At 35.9% G+C, this 16915-nt stretch overlaps 1 protein-coding gene across 1 annotated transcript; it reads left to right on the top strand.

The window, feature by feature from the left end:
- The first annotated feature begins 3168 nt into the window (after nt 1-3168).
- On the top strand, nt 3169-8447 carry LOC117323511. The gene has a single exon (XM_033878774.1). The coding sequence runs from the start codon at nt 3506-3508 to the stop codon at nt 4706-4708; it is 1203 nt and encodes a 400-aa protein (XP_033734665.1). The 5' UTR covers nt 3169-3505; the 3' UTR covers nt 4709-8447.
- The last annotated feature ends 8468 nt before the right edge of the window (nt 8448-16915 follow it).

Genomic DNA, 16915 nt, shown 5'->3' with positions numbered 1-16915 from the left:
AAAAAAATCCATTTGGCATTATAAATAGAAAGCTTCCTGTCAGTGGGTGATAGTAATTCCAACGACAAACGAGCATTTCTACCTTGGACATGTAGCCTATGTAACTATAGATGACCCGAAGAAAATCAGCCGAGGTATTCCGAATCACTACAGGGTGAAATATACAGTCTCCTAACTACGATTTGGTTTACAAACGTAGGCAAATGCCACACATAATGTGAATATAGAATCCGATATTTTTTACATAAAAGCGTGTTAAGATCATTACCCGACAAAAGTTGGAATTTATTCATTCATTCATTTTTTCTTTTCGATTTGTTCGTTCGTCTATTTACTAAATAAATAAATTGTTACGACCTAAGCCGTTTAGTCCATTAATTCTTACATTCTATGTATCAGTACTTAATGACAAAATTCGATAGGCGGATTCTGTATGTATGATGTGTTCTGACATTTTTTTTGCTATTAGATTGTTATGTGCTGAGCCTTTTCAGATATTGTTATTAAACTGAACATATTATGCACAGCGGCTGCTTTATTTCCGTAACGGTCAAATCGGTAGATATATCGCCACCCTCCTTAAGTAAATCCAAACGGATGTTGAATGGCAGATATAGATCTGAATTGGACTAATCTCTTTACGACATGGCGTTCAGTGCAGCACGCCTATTGATGCATTGATAAATGGTGGAGTCTAGACACGACCGTACAAATGGGCATTACATCATAAAGGCGGACACTTTCGTGTCAGCTGATGGAATCAGTAAGTTTTCCTGTTTCGCGGAAAAGGTTGTTATAGAAATCTAATTCCTGTTCATAAAATGAGTTTTCTTTGCCGTATCTACAAGATTATGTAAATCATTGTGAAGTTTTGATATTGATTGGTCGGGAACAAGGAAGTGACATTTTACAAATGTAGCGTGTCTATGACCCATCCTTTGTTAGCTTCATGTAACATAACGAAAGCAAGCAAGCTATTGTCAAATATTCCGTAAATCTCATTTAATTTAAGATTCCTACCATAAATATTCCGAATCAAGACAATTTTATAAAAGTTCCATTTCCTTCTCTCGTGCATACGACTTCGGAACATTTGTAAGTTAAAGGTGAATGTAAAAGGATTTTAAGTCTTAAGAATTCCGTCCGAACGTTGCCAGAGCGTTGAATCTCAGGATACTTTTATCATTACGATAACCCCTTTAATGTGAAAAACACTGACCATAAAAAATGTACTTAATTTTGACATGATTAACTGTAAGGGCATACATATAGCGTTAAACCACTGTATCTAGAATCTTAACGAGTGTCCATTTGGTAGGATATATAAGGAATACTATATATTTTTCATTTTATAATGGGTCCTTAGCATGGTGAGACTGTCTTGCAAATAGGGCGTAAAATTGTAAATGTTTTCCCATTGCAAGGTTCATAAGAGGCTACTAACATATTTTCTCTTCTTCTCCAAGAGTTTGTGGTCTGTCCCAAAGCCGTGACTAATATTAACTGAAGTCTTTAAAATGGTACTTGGATGTTCCATGTTTAACGCTCATGACTGAAAATGTTATTCAAGAAAAATAGCTGCCATTCCAGTAAAAGTACAATAGATCGCGGCAGATGTCATGTCAGTGTTGCTGTCACGGCACCTTATGAAACGATACTTGAAGTGACTTTAAATTAACCCCATTCAACCAGGCATCGCATCTAAAAATATTGTGTTGATAAGACGTTAAAACTTCAGACCATGTCAAACTGGCATAAAAAGTGTAAGATTCTATTCATCACATAAGCAAAATGTGTGCAAATATCCATGGAATCATCTTTTTTGTCGGCAGCCATGCACTCGCAACGCTTGGACTCCATGCGGTGACAAGCTCGTGTAAATGATATTTAATCGTCCTATTACCAATGTCGATCATGAATTTCGTGATGCACAATATCTGAAATATTTCAGAAGCTTTCTCATGTATGAATACATTTTCTTTTGGGATGTCACACTGCATTTCAAGTATGTTACGTCACGGAATTCTGATGCAATGGGTGTCATGACGCAGATTTAACGAGATATACATCATTGTATGGCTATATTACTGTCAATGCAATGTTATACCGTGGCGAAACAACATACTCCCAGTGCACAGCCCATGTAAATTCGTTGTCTATCATGATAAAATAAGAATTAGTAGTTAAGGATATTTCTGGCTATGGTACCGGCCATTGATCTTGAATTAGAGGCCCGATCAGGGACCAGTCTTAATGTCTTCCTTCGCTGTTTGTGGTTCTTTGTTAAATGTATAATTATTTAACAAAATATATCATATACTGGAGTGCTGTCGAAACGAATATCAAATCAGTTAAATCCTGATGGTAAATGTAGTTTGTCTAATATGTGCTCAATAATATATATACACACGTATATAGACCGTACATGTAGGTTAGAATTTTATCCAAGGTCATGTGAGTTATACTACCCGAAATTAAAAAAAAATATTCATTTAAATTGAAATTTCATTTTCAATAAACACTAAAATCTAGTCGTGTAAAGATAGAATAAAACGGAACGTTATCTGCGCAAATGAAGCGGTCTAGTTGCCACTGTGTCACCGCACTGAAATACCCCGTCCATTTTCCAGTAAATAGACACACTCGGTAGTAAATCAAATAATCTTATATCATCCACTTCCTATTGGATATTAAAGTGACTAGAATACCCCATTACAGACCGGCGTAGGCCACTGTCTTGCAGCTTATTTCTTTGAGAACATGGTTTCAATTTCCTCCGTCCTATAACGATACAACACTCTGTAAAGCATCCATATCTAGATCGATGACGGTTACCCTGGGGAATAGAGACTTTCTCTGAAGCGCTTTAAAGAGCTATAGCAAATAAATCGCCAATATCACGAACTGATTATAGGTAGTTCCGATAATAAGTCAACAAAAACAGCATGCTCATTGCTTTTAACTGTTTACAGGTGCTATATATGACAATCCCAGCCGAATCGCCAATAGATTAGAAGAGAGTCGTTGAAAACCAATTAATGTGGCACTTGTATACGAAAAACAAACGAATCGCGAGATGTGCAGTAGCCTAGATGACTTAATATAGCCGAGAACGCCTTGTAAATATCCGCCTTTATTCGAGTGAGGCAGTTTTATTATCTCATGAGCACTGTTGGACGGCTAATCGTAAATATAAGTCTCCTAATGCAAGGATTAGAAGATCGTTTGATTTAGCATTTCTACGGAATGAAAACTTCTCGCGAAAATAGGCTAGGAACATGCTTATAAATTGATACCAGATCTAATTTATGATGTCACCTAACCTATTCTCCTGTCAGACACCTGCGTCTATCACTAGTTTACTGGGATATTAGACAGAGGAACGCAAATATGGTGTGTGGAGGTGACTAATGTGATATACCCGACTTCTGTAAGCCTACTACAAGGAAAAGCCATCTTGAGAAGTACAGATCACACAAGGCATGCTACTTTGAAGTGAAAAACAATGTCGCTAGAACGTTTGTCTGACAGTTCTAAAATCGATAGGTCTAAATTGCCTCTGACCCGAAGAAAGTGCTCGTTGACCTGCGAAAATGAAGATGTGTTGTTATCGAAAGGACCGACTCCTGATTCGGGATGTTTTGATGGCGTTGATGACTTAGATACTGAATGTTTAGATAAAACTGGTCCCGAATTGGAAACTTTACAATCCGATGAGCAAATGAGACACATCGCCAAAGCAATTGAGGCAATATCCTTAGAAAGCATCACAAGTGGGATATCTTCGGGGTCGTGTGCGTCCGAAGACAGACTTGATCTTTTAAGGTGTGTTTCATCCATATCCAATTTATGCTCACGACCCCCAGCGGACACCTCATGCCATAGCAAGAGGAGAGCGAGGTCTTCCTTGAACAGAAAATCAGAGGAAAGTAATGAATTGTTTAACAAGAAGAAATGTAGTTTTACGTGTGATTTGCTTCCTGGATTGAGAAATTTTCGCGATCAGCATAGGCGTAAGTCAATGACTGCTGTTTCAATTGAAGATGAAACAAAGTGTGATGATTCATTTAAAAATGTGAGTAATTCTTGTAACGCAAAGTATAGTCTATCACGACAGCAAAGTGTAACAACGACGAATGAAGATAACGATGGCTTAAAAAAATGTTCTTCGAACAAAGAATTACGAAGAACAGATTCCAAGTATGACCCTACCCTTGAGAAGTCTAAGACTTTTCTTCACGGGCAAGGTAAAACGTTCAGCAGGGCCAACGAATATCTAACGCCTGCTCGACCAGGGTTACAAAAGCTTCAAGTGAGTTACACACAAACTAATACCGAGAACAATTACAGGAAAATATTTTTCGACTTAGTCAAGACAGCACACAGACAAAACATTATTGTATCAGAAACAGTTAGGAATCTGGAGCGTAGGCTGTTCTTCAGAAGGAGTGACCCGCACCGAGCAACTTCCTACTTCGAAAACAAGGGTCTACGTGATCCCTCTAGGCATTACAGGAAGAAAATGGCAAGAACAACTGCGGATAAAATCAATGAGAGGAAAGAGAAAATTAAACAGACTTCAGATGAGATTAAGATAGGTTACATTCCAAGGGAACAGACGATTGTACTACCTGGTCCGGAAGACATAGATAAGTTACGAAATGATTGTAGATATTTAAGAGTTCATCCGAAATTGACAGATACATGATATGAAGTATTTGAGGACCAGAATTTTATCTGGTTGAAGTATCAAAGTCTGCTTGTCGATATATTGATACAATATTTGATGCATTATTCAAATTCTTACGCTTATTAGTGTTTAATACATATTGTTCTTCCCAATTTATAATTAATATAACTTCACAAACTCTTCATTTTAAACGTGTTTGCATGATGAGGTATCTATATTAAATTCCCTTTATGGAATACTATTATGACTTACCATTGTTATCGGATAATGAATAATTTGTAATTAAATGTTAACAATAACCATATTCATACATGTACAACGGGTTGGTCGCTTTTTGTATTATAAGAACACTTCATTTAGATGCGGGGGTGATATTCTATATAACTGAAGAATCACGGGATTACGTATGAAACCAATTTTACAGTATGTTAAGTTTTCACAAGCGTGAAAAAATAATACACTACACAATTTAATCATTACATGTGTCAAAAATAAGATCAAGTTTAAACTTACTATGGGCGTTATATGTTACAGATTCTATTGATATATACATCTGTTAAAAGTCTGTCGATATGAGAGGTAAATCTATACTTTTCTTCACAGTCTCTTTATGATCCTAGGCGTCCGTCCATGTATGATTACGATCATGTGATAACGTGTTGCGTTTACATAGTTATGAAACCCATTCGGCGAAAGACTCCATACTGAGTTGAATGACAAAATTTATTTTCGAAATTGATACTGTCTCTCATATATAACAATGTATTATCGTTCACACGAATGATATATCTTGCTTAAGAATCTAAGTTTATTTATATTCCGTTTAAAATTTATGAACTGATCAGAGATGTAAACTTCGTATCAGAGTTTTAGCGACATGAACCTAATCAAACTTTGAACAAAGTGGTTCTGGATATGGCTGTATTTACTCAATCCATTCACCTACTGAGACATTATCAGAAAACTGCGAGTATTCCCATGTAGTTTTACTATTTGTGCTCTTGACCCTCTTGAATAATGCTTGAATTGTTTCTCAAGAAAAGTACGTGAGTGATTCGTCGGAAGGAATCAACCACACAGGGGGCCGGTATCTGGTATGTGTGTTTGGTATTGGGTGGCATATCGACCCCCACAAGGATGTTTATGATATCTTATGTATACCAATCAGTAATGGAGAAATGCTTTGTGTATCATAATAATCTGATTTACGACCAACTTTAAATGGACAGTCTGTTACCTCACTTTTATCCAGGTTATATGGAAAAAATAAACAACTAAAAAACGTAGATATTATTAAATGTATATAGTTAAACACTGAAATCTACGGGCATTATTGATCAAAACCGTTTCGTTTTTTACCTCAACAGTAAACGTTATCGTTACTCAATATTGTGTGTGCGCATCAGTGTCATATCTCATGTAAATAAAAACCGCTAAAGATACGAGAGAGGTCACCAAGCTAAAAACAAACCTAAAGCTTTATTCGATATCAAACAAAATTAATATGATATATACAATTGATCTTTTAGGCATCTTAGTATTGTTTCCCCTCCATTTGTCGCTTTCAAGCATTGAACAATTTAAATGTATCTTTTAAAGTGTAAATATTAATTATTTTTGTTGTGTTTATAATGGTTCAGCACCAATCACATCATTCTTCCTCCAGCTGAATTTCTACCATATCTATTTTACACTTGTTTAAAAGGGTTCAATATCGAATACATTTTCCCTCCCATGTGTTTATCGAGGAATGTATGACTTGTATGTAACATTTAAGAACCCTGATTATATCAATAGAGATATATGCATGAATATATGATATCATTATCATTCAATGGAACCAGTCATTTTTTTATGGCGATGTCAAAAGTTTATTATGACATTTTTTATGTTTTGAAAATGATATTGAATACCTCTAAATGTGCTGCATGGTGAAGTCTGCTCGACTCAATTAACATCGAAGGAAATAGATATTTTTAAAATCATTTTTATTGTAACATAATTTCACAATCATAAAATGGTAATACAAATCTAATGTTCGTAGAGTACTTAATCAACTTTTTTATTACTTATCACAGTGTTTTTTTAGTTTTTTTTTTCACGTAATAGAACCACAAAGATTTGCAGTTAAAATGTTCTTGACGTAAAGTATAACAATACAAATTACAGTTAAAAAGTACGTCAGAACCGATTGGCAAGGATGAACATCAAAATTGATACGAAAACTGAAGGTGAACAATAAAGACAATACTAAACATCTTACACATGCGTTACAAATCTTATACAGATAATGTTCTCAACCCAGACTGAAAACATTTTTTATTGACAATGAAAACGAGGCTGTAAAAACGATGTTGTTCCTTTCATACTTCAAAGTAAGAGAAAAAATGAAGGCGTTGGTCATTCTTAGATGGTGGTTATTCACGAAAATAGCATCGTTATAATTTGACTATATGAATCTTAAGCCATGATGATTTCACATCATCGTATGGCAAATAAATCCATACCCTGGTGAAATATTCGTTCTTCAAATTCGACAGAAATGCCAACCCGAACAAATGAACTCGCGAACAATACCACATTTAAATGTGTACACTCTCTTTTAGCAGAGTTGTGTGAAGTTTCGTGATGGCTGTACTTTTCAGTTGGTTGTTGAAATATAATTCACTGTACATGTAATACTTGTTTGATTATTCCATAAAAACGTACCAGATCAATGATAAAAACGATTTGGAGGTAATATAATGTCATTCCTTTCAAATTACATGTATCTGCTTCAAACACGGAATACTAAATTGTGGTTTGTTGCCACATGCTGTCATATATACCACGCATCTTTACTTCATATTATGTTTGACTTTCTTATGTCAAACCAGTTCTAAAATACCAAATTAATGGAAACTCATTTTTAACAGAAGAAAGTCCAATTTGTTTTATATCAGGATATTTGTTGTCTGTGTTAACGATGAAGATTAATCAAGTTTCTTGTTGAAACAACAAAGAATACTGACATTTAAACGGAATTCTATTCTTGCCCAAAATTGACAAGCGAGGACAAAATAAACAGAAAATATATATTTGCATGGAGCCAGTTCAAAACGGTCAAGGCGAACAAGACCATGTGTTTTCTGTAAGGTAAGCGTCTTCTGCTTCATCGTCGACACGCGCCATGAAAATCTAAGTTTAAAATCCGAGATAAGTAATATTCTTATTAACGTCACTGCCAGATTCAAAACTGAAGTTTTGATCAAACAATATAACTTATGAATAATTGTTTGGAAGAACATGTTGGAAAACCATATATTAAAATGCTATATAAGAAGTATGTAGGAGAATCATCTATATAATCATTTGATATACCAAGCGTTTGAGTAGAGATCTAGAAATGTACTTGGTCACTAAGATTACTCGAGAGAATGTGTCTTTATATGTAAAATTATTGCCAAATAAGCTGTTGTCGCTAGCAGTAAACATATTTACTGAAACGATATTGTTTGAATTTTTTTAGCCAGTTCAATTCTAATGATTTGATATTCTCTGCCAGTAATATTATAATGCAGCCAACATAGATATCAACTCCATACAATGACACCTCCTGATATTTCAACAATGGCATATTTCAAATGATTTTGCTCAATTTGCACAAGTAATGTGTACAAGGACATCTCTATACAATATGTCAGGAATATTTGTCCAAATTGATTAATTGGTGAAATGGGAGTGAGTTACTACCGAGTCACCCGACCATCCTTGTTTTTTGTGTTTTTTTAATGGCCGCCTGATATTATATGTAGCGGATAGGGAATTCGTATCTTCCGTAAATGTTATTCTCTTAGCAGACGGTAATCAAATAAAAAATAATGTTCGCATTTGGCTTTATTGTATGACCTTCTAACCGTGCCATATTCAAAATATTGAAACGTATCTATTCATATCACTGAAATTTTCTGAAGCATAAATTCAGAAATTCAAAATTGCATTTATTTTACAGTTTTCTTTCTTAAATATTTAGATTTCGAAACTTATTTTGGGGAGGATGCTAAGCATACAAAGCTTTGTTATTTACACGCGGAAATTTATCTACTGATACACTTAAAAGACAGACAACTATAGTTAAACAAATATTACCTGCCTGGTACCAGGTCCATGTTGACCCGATTTTTTTTTTGAAATCCCATTGATATAAAATGATAATTACAAATCCCAGAGCGTTTCTGTATTTTAACTACCTGTGACAAATAACATAATGTATTCGTAAGTTTTCTGTTTTAAACTGAGGCGTATTTGTTCTGTGTGACTTAACCCGGATTTGACCTAGATTTGTATGGCGGGTGTCATCGATGAAGCAGGATACGATGAAAACAGCTTTATCTGCCGATTGCATTTTATTTTTGACTATTGCAATTAAGATAATGAAAAAAACACTTTGAAACAGATGAAAAACCTTAACCCTTTTATTTGAAATATATTATACAAATATATCATTGGTGTCTGTGCAACAGTCCAGAATATTTGACCCTCCGTAATCGACCGATGTTTTATTGCACGAGGCCGAACATACACCCATGATATACTTGTTGTATTACATAATCGCTAAAGCACCGTAAAAAGACCTAGAAGTCACCGTGACTGTCGCCGGTAGTGTTGATATCTGAGTGACTTCGACGATTGAAAAGGTAGGAGGAAATGCCGAAACGTCACACGTGTTCAATAGTTCGCACATGACCAAATTCCAAAGCGTCATATGTGTTCAATAGTTCGCACGTGACCGTGCAATAGTTCAAAATATAGCTTATGTGTATAGTTACGGAAAATCAAACGCATTATTTAATAGATGTATATATATATATTACTGATATGATACCAAAGTACTAATCAAAATAGTTGTAGATGTTGTTAAAAAGTGATGATATGCTATCTCCAAACTAATCACAGATAGTATTAAAGTGAAACGTTAAGTGAATAATTTGAAATAAGTTATGATGATACATTAATAGTCAACCCGCACCTTCTTAGGGTTTGAAACATTTTTAATCTATCATAACCTTAAAACAATGAATGGAATATAATAAATGACCTCTCCAATGTTGTGTTTTACCTTTTCTTTACATTACATGCATACAAAGACACCAGTCACAACGTTCACAGCGCACTTTACTTCCTCAGACCTCGAAGTATTGTTTTGGATACCTCAAAATCATTTGTATTCTTTCCCCGATCTGATCCAGGAAAACAGGTTCCTTGAGATCAAACAGATTGACTTTTGGGTAAAAATACAAGGGTAGCATTTTTTCTTGAATTGTATGGATCAGACGTCTACACATAGACGTTACCCGTGTCGACAGAAAGTCCTGGCTCCATTCACTGTCCTCGGGGTACTCTTCACATTCCCATAGTAGAAGGTTCTTCAGGTGGTACGACGTCAGAACTGGCTTGATTCCCAGTGCATAGAAATTGTTCTCGGATTCGTTTCAGTATCCGCGCACTCTTCTTACGACAGGTCCCATTTTTGTCGATTCCTTCCAATAATACCTTTTCGCAATGGGCAAAAGAAATTTCCCAGTAGAGTGGATGTTTTGCTATGACATTTACTCCACCCATCATTGCCTGTTTTGCAGTTTCTTGTGATGGCCATCTAGCTCCTTGTCTCGGAAAGTTGTAGTAAAGTGGAAAAGGTGACTTTGACTCTACCAAAGGACACAGATCGATGCTGACTCCATGATCAATCCCAGGGAGGTTCACCAATTTAAGTGTTACGGCTGGTGACTCGGACGTGGGGAGCATATGAATAAAGCTTTGATAATTGAGTTCATCAATAGCTCTTGTTACGAGTGATCTAAATCTTCGTTTAACCTTAATTGGCAGAACTACATCACCGCTCGTTAAACAAGCTTCACCTCTGTCTAATCCTCGTTCTGACCAAGACGTCAAGAGCTCGTTTGCATAATCAGTAAGCAGGAAACATTGGCCAGCTGGGGGAGTAAAAGCGTTACCACCGGCAAGTAAAGCATCCACTGTGTCACACGTAGTTTGCCATGTAATTTCCGGGGATGACATTTGTTGTTTATTCGGACATTGCAGCGTACCGGAAGTGAAGGGCCTGGAGCTAGGAGGATCATTTTGTACGCGTTCGTACAAGTGTTGTCTCGGGAGGAAGATGGCTCTGATCATGTCTTCCTGGTTTGACATGCTGTGGATTATCTGATATCAATGCCAGAATACGCTTATTTAAAAGTTTCAGAAAAATGTTGTGTTCCACAAACGTTGCTGGAGGAGTTTCCAGAATCACACTATAATCAAATTCATCGGACTTTGTTACTTTCAGATTGGAATAGTAACTCCCAGCGTACAGCGGTTGGACTTTAAAACGACTGTCGTATTTGTGAACATGCTTTAAAATACTATGAACAACTGGCATCACCACTTGAAGTGTTATTTTCGTGTCATCTCGTGATATTTTTACGTTATTTTCGTAGTAAATATTCAACATTGTGTTGTCCATCTTTGCTTACGACTCCTTGTATATCGTTCTCTTTATCTGAGCGCAATGAATGCATAAAGAACGTATAAATAATACAACTAGCCAATGTTTGTTTTATCACCGATTATATAACAACTTATCAACTCCGCGTGCTGTTTGAACTGTTTATGCTTCATCGATTAGCTGTAGCGTTGTAGATAGTACAAATACTATGATGAGCATGTACATTGTAAACATTGCTGTAAACATTCGTGTTGCTTCATAATTCACAGTCTTATACATACACAGTGAAGGCACGGGGTGGGGATGGGATGGGGTAGATGTTTTGTTTTGGGTGGAGAGGAGGATGAAGGTGAGTGTGAGGAGAAGGAGTGGGATTGCCTGACATTATAATACCTGAAAAAGAAATACGATCGAAGGGCCGAGTTTGTATTGACGGGACTATGAAATGACGATATCTCGAGTGTTAGCTTGTTTTAAATACCGTTGCAAATCATATCTGTAGACTACTTGCTTGTGGTGACCGTCTTATACTGTTTGTACATTGTATATACATACAGCTATATGAGAACCAATGAATCAGATTTTGCTAAGTATCAAAACCCGGAATCATTTACTTTTTAAAAAATAAATAACAAAGGTTAAGACAGTTTAGAAATACACCAAGCCGCAAGTTTTGAGATATTTCAGGAGCTGCTTCTTTATCAGTAGCAAAAACAAAACGTCAAGGTCGGTAACACCTCAATATGAATGGGTATGTGAAAGAGGTACATAATTTCCCTTCTTTAACATATAGACCGTCATATAACATGACGATGTATTCTGTGAACAATGATTTCTAGGTAGAATGCAAGTGATGCTTAGAGTCACCTCCGCATTTACCGGATCATTGGGCCCAATTAATATTACACGCTTTAAACCTACGGATAACTATCTAACCTTCCTGAACTGATTCCGCACTGGTCCCAATACATCAAATCCAGTATCTAAATTTAACATATAGCTAGTATTCAATGAGCAGGTGCGAAAGCACTAACTTGAAAATTTAAAAGAAGGATAGGTAAATTTGAATGTTAAAAATAAATCTATCCACCTTTATTGTCCTTTCACAATGGTTGCTTATCCGTAAATTTTATGCTGCTGAATTATTATTACCCCTCACTGACTAGAAATATCACAGGCGATAAATAACCACTTTTCCCTTTGTCCACTAATGCTTCTTTTACTTTTGTCCAAGATTGACAAATACAATCTCAAATTTTCTAACCTTTAAAGATGAATACAAATGATGATTTAAAAGGTAAAGGTCATTCTTCATCTACATAGATCCTTGGATCTGTTGTCATTTATTGGTGTTTTTTCAACAATACTTTTTGTACCACAAACACAGATTCAGAAAGCATGAACACGTGAATGGAAAGTGATTGAATACATTCCTCTACAACTGTCACAACAATCATTATAGGGATTTAAAATTATGACCGTTTCAATTCTAAGATGATTTGTTTTTACTGGTTGGATTTTAACATGTATAATACTTAAACTGATCGACCGCATAATTTAATGAATTGTAAACAATGCAATATAAATTTGGAAAAGGCAATAAAAGAACCGCAGGAGATCTCATGTATAGTGATCGTGTTAGAAGTTCTATGGTGATCAGATTTAAAACTTTAGTCCAATTTACAAAAGAATAATTTAGAAATAAGAGTGCAATTTTCACGAAGAAGAAGAAGAAGAAGAAGAAGAAGAAGAAGAAGGAAGTGAGAGAGGCTATTTTAAGTCTTATTATAGTATTATAGAACTACAGGAAGAGGCGGCAGACGACTTGGACAGGAAGTCATGGCTGCGAGCAAATATGTAAAGTTCCATCACAATAAGACAAAACTCGAAATCGGAAGAGCGAAGGCATTATCAGGATAGCAACACTGTATCACACAGTAAAAAAAAAAAAACAAAAAAAAACAACAAACAAACAACAAACAAACAAAACAAAGCAAAAAAGAAAGAAAGAAAAACGACCCCCCTCCCCTCTGTTTTCATATTTCATAAGTAAAACTAAAGTTGTGTAAGTAAGGTACACGACGTGAAAAAGGGAAATTCGCTGTCTCACGAAGTATTTAAGTGGATCTCGCCCCGAGTTGACCGGGTATTGTTATCACATTTTAGAAACGTTTTTAAAATAAAAATGGTGGTGTCCCTTTATAAACATGCTCATTTAAAACAATAAACTGCTCGTTCGTGAATACATAGACATGACAAGTAAGTATTCCGAGGCTCACAACAGCATTCTTTTTAGCTCTTGACCTCCCGACAAAACATATACAAAGCTGACAACTAAGCTGATAATAAAATCAATTTACTGACAATCTTCGTACTCATTTCTCAATGACAATAGCATCAAAACTTAAAATAATTCAAGCAGGAATTCGATACAACTATGGTGATTTGCTAAGAGGAATCATTTTATATACTATTAATCACTTAAATTTCGCGAATCCTTTATTTCGCAAATTAACATTTTCAGACATATTCGCGATGACATGGTTTCGCAAACGCTGATCTAGAAATGACTTAAAATTAGCCAAAAGATGAGCGAGATTTTGGCTCTGTAATTACCTATATCGGTTACCGATAACTTGAACACCATTCACAGGTGTTCTAATCGCGAAGGATCGGCTCTACTCACGTATAAAGGCAATAATAAATCTCACTCGAAATATAAGTAATTTACAGTAACAAAATTAATACATTTTTTCAAATCTTCGGCATAACAGATTAAGACTAAGATTAGTTCGTAGTACTGTAAAGTACATATAGTAGTGTTAGGTCTTTTCACGATTTCTGGATTACAGTATATTATAATCAACCAATGCATACAATTTGAGCTCGCTAAAATATAACTGGTTACATTATAAATGTCTATATACTAAACCATGCAGGTTTAACTCAATACATGATATGCACGGAGATTATCTCTAACCAATATGTTCATCTTGTGGTTTACGTGCCTCCATTCATCTCTACGTTCTAAAGCTGATAGCCGGTCCATCCTTTCATAACGATCTATAACATATCAGTAGGTATTTATTGATTGCTCAGACCGTGAATATCCTTCTTATATACCAAGCCGCTGGATGAAAACGGAATTCCTTATAGCCACAAAACTTTACAGGTAATCAAAGAAATTCTCCTTTGATATTTGTCGTTAAAGCAGTGACACACTCCGGATTTATATCGACCTGGCGTTATTCTAGGTAAATATTTTTAGCTACATGCTGTGTGTATTTAACTCCTGAGCTAGGTCTGACTTGATACGTGTCCCCTCATGGTGATAGCTGCCGTTAACCTGTATGCAATGCCTATCGCTTCATAAGCTAGAAATGACATTTAAGTTATTTATTCTTAGATGGAATTTGATAAAGATTAACAATTACAGCAAAACATTTTATTTTGAATTTCTAACAAACTACATAATAATTTTGATCACAAAAAAAAGTTATGGATTTTTAATCGACATTTTAAAGATATCTTTTGAATTACCATCGTAATGCTTGATAATTCATGCAGACAACATGATATATCTCATCAATATGAAAAATGCAATAACTGATGCAGTTAGAGTGCATATCTATTTAAAACGAAGGGATAATGAGGATCTGCTGAATGAATATGTTAACTAGGTGATAACATTGTTGAATAAAAACACTATTAATAAACAGAAGATAAAAATTATTTCCATCACAGTATTATATTATAGGACGCAGAAATTGGAAACCTCTTAAATATGAATACATTAGTTAATCATGTTTAACTCTCTATTTTATTTCAGAATATGTTATTGCACAGATCACCATATCTTTACAACAACACAACTGATCAACAGGACATACATGGTCTGTACTGTCGTAATTGTTCTGGATTTCATGCGACGGGCCTTTTAATGTATGTTTTAAATAAGGTAGCCACTAACTACTACAAGGAGATCCCTGGCTCGAAATGACACTGTCTGTTCAAGGGCCGATTAAAAAATGATCTATAAAAAAAACAATAAAAAAAACAAAAAAAACAAGAACCCCCCCCCCCCCCCCCCCAAAAAATTCTTCATGTTAACATTACATGTTTAGAAACCATTGTCAAGTGATAAGCATCTTCTGTTGAAGGAACATATACACATACCGTATTGGTTATGTATCATAAGTGTTCAAAAGGTAAAAACGTAACTTTCATCCACGTATTTAGAAATGGATACAGTAGATTACAAAAACTGCACCATACAGCTGTTACGTCCTTCTAGAACTCGTCAGTGATGTTAGGGACATCATACAACTGTTTCGTCCTTCCAGGACTCCCCGGTCATACTAGGGACATCACACAACTGTTTCGTCCTTCCAAGACTCCCCGGTCATACTAGGGACATCACACAACTGTTTCGTCCTTCTAAGACTCATCAGGGATGCCAGGTACTAAAAGTGTGGAAAATTAAAATCTTACAAAATATTCATGGCAGAAGGGACTATTTCATGGTGAAAGTATACAATGATGGTATCTGGACCAAAATCCCAGAGGGTGTACTTATCATCACAGATACAAGGCAATGTGAACACTCCCTTTAATCTCATAATTAATAATGTTATAAATGACACAGTAAGGTTATCCAAACCATAGTGTATGTCAGAAAAAACTGCAACTATTGACCAACGTCATAACAGTTATATGATAAATAATTATGTCATGACCAATACAGTAAAATAAATATGACCGTTAAGAAATTCAAATTATGCCACCAGGATCAGTGTGAAACAATATGTCGTCAGTGATGTTAGGGACATCATACAGCCGTGTCGTCCTGATGAGACTCGTCAGTGGTTTTTAGGGACATCATACAATTGTATCATTCTGCAAAGACTCGTCAGTGATGCTAGGGACAGCAAACAGCTGTCCTGTCCTTCTTAGGCGTGTCAGTGATGTTAGGGACATCATTAATCTGTGTCGTCCTGCGAGGACTCGTCAGTGATGTTAGGGACATCATGAATCTGTGTAATCCTGCTCGGAATCGTCAGTGATGCCAGGGACAACAAACAGCTGTTCCGGCCTTCTTGGGCTTGTCAGTGATGTTAGGGATATCATAAATCTGTATCGTCCTGCGAGGACTCGTCAGTGATGTAAGGGACATCATACGTCTGGGTCTTCCAACGAGGACTCGTCATTGATGTTAGGGTCAACATACAGCAGTCCTGTCCTTCTTGGCCTCGTCAGTGATTTTAGGGACATCATGAATCTGTGCCGTCCTACGAGGACTCGTCAGTGACGCTAGTGACATCATACAGCTGTGCTGTCATGTGACGCGTCAGTGAATTTATGGACATCATACATCTGTGTCGTCTTGGAGGACTCGTCAGTGGCGCTAGGGGCCAAAATGTGAAAATCCACAAATGGAAGTCTGGCAAATAAATAGAGATGGACTTAAGGAAATGTTATAATATCGAGGGGGAGATGAATGAACACATTATCAGATAATTCTTGGGGATAATGAAAGAACGGGACGTGCCTGTGTGTCACTTATTATAGCAGTAATCTTACCAGGAGAATTACAGCTCCAGCTCCATGACTCATCAACCAGCTCCATTATACGGTGTGAAATTTCCGACAATACCGTTCCCACCTCAGACTGTCTCGTTAGATCTATCATCTACGCCATACTTTTATAACCTTTATCATCTGTATATGTAATGTATTTGGTT

This window comes from Pecten maximus, chromosome 3 (assembly GCF_902652985.1).
Source record: "Pecten maximus chromosome 3, xPecMax1.1, whole genome shotgun sequence".
Taxonomy (NCBI): Eukaryota; Metazoa; Mollusca; class Bivalvia; order Pectinida; family Pectinidae; genus Pecten; species Pecten maximus.
Note: the sequence above shows the minus strand (reverse complement) of the source record. Positions and strands in the feature narration are given on the sequence as shown.

Coding starts and splice junctions, on each gene's coding strand:
- LOC117323511 (XM_033878774.1), top strand. CDS start 3,506: ATGTCGCTAGAACGTTTGTCTGACAGTTCTAAAATCGATAGGTCTAAA.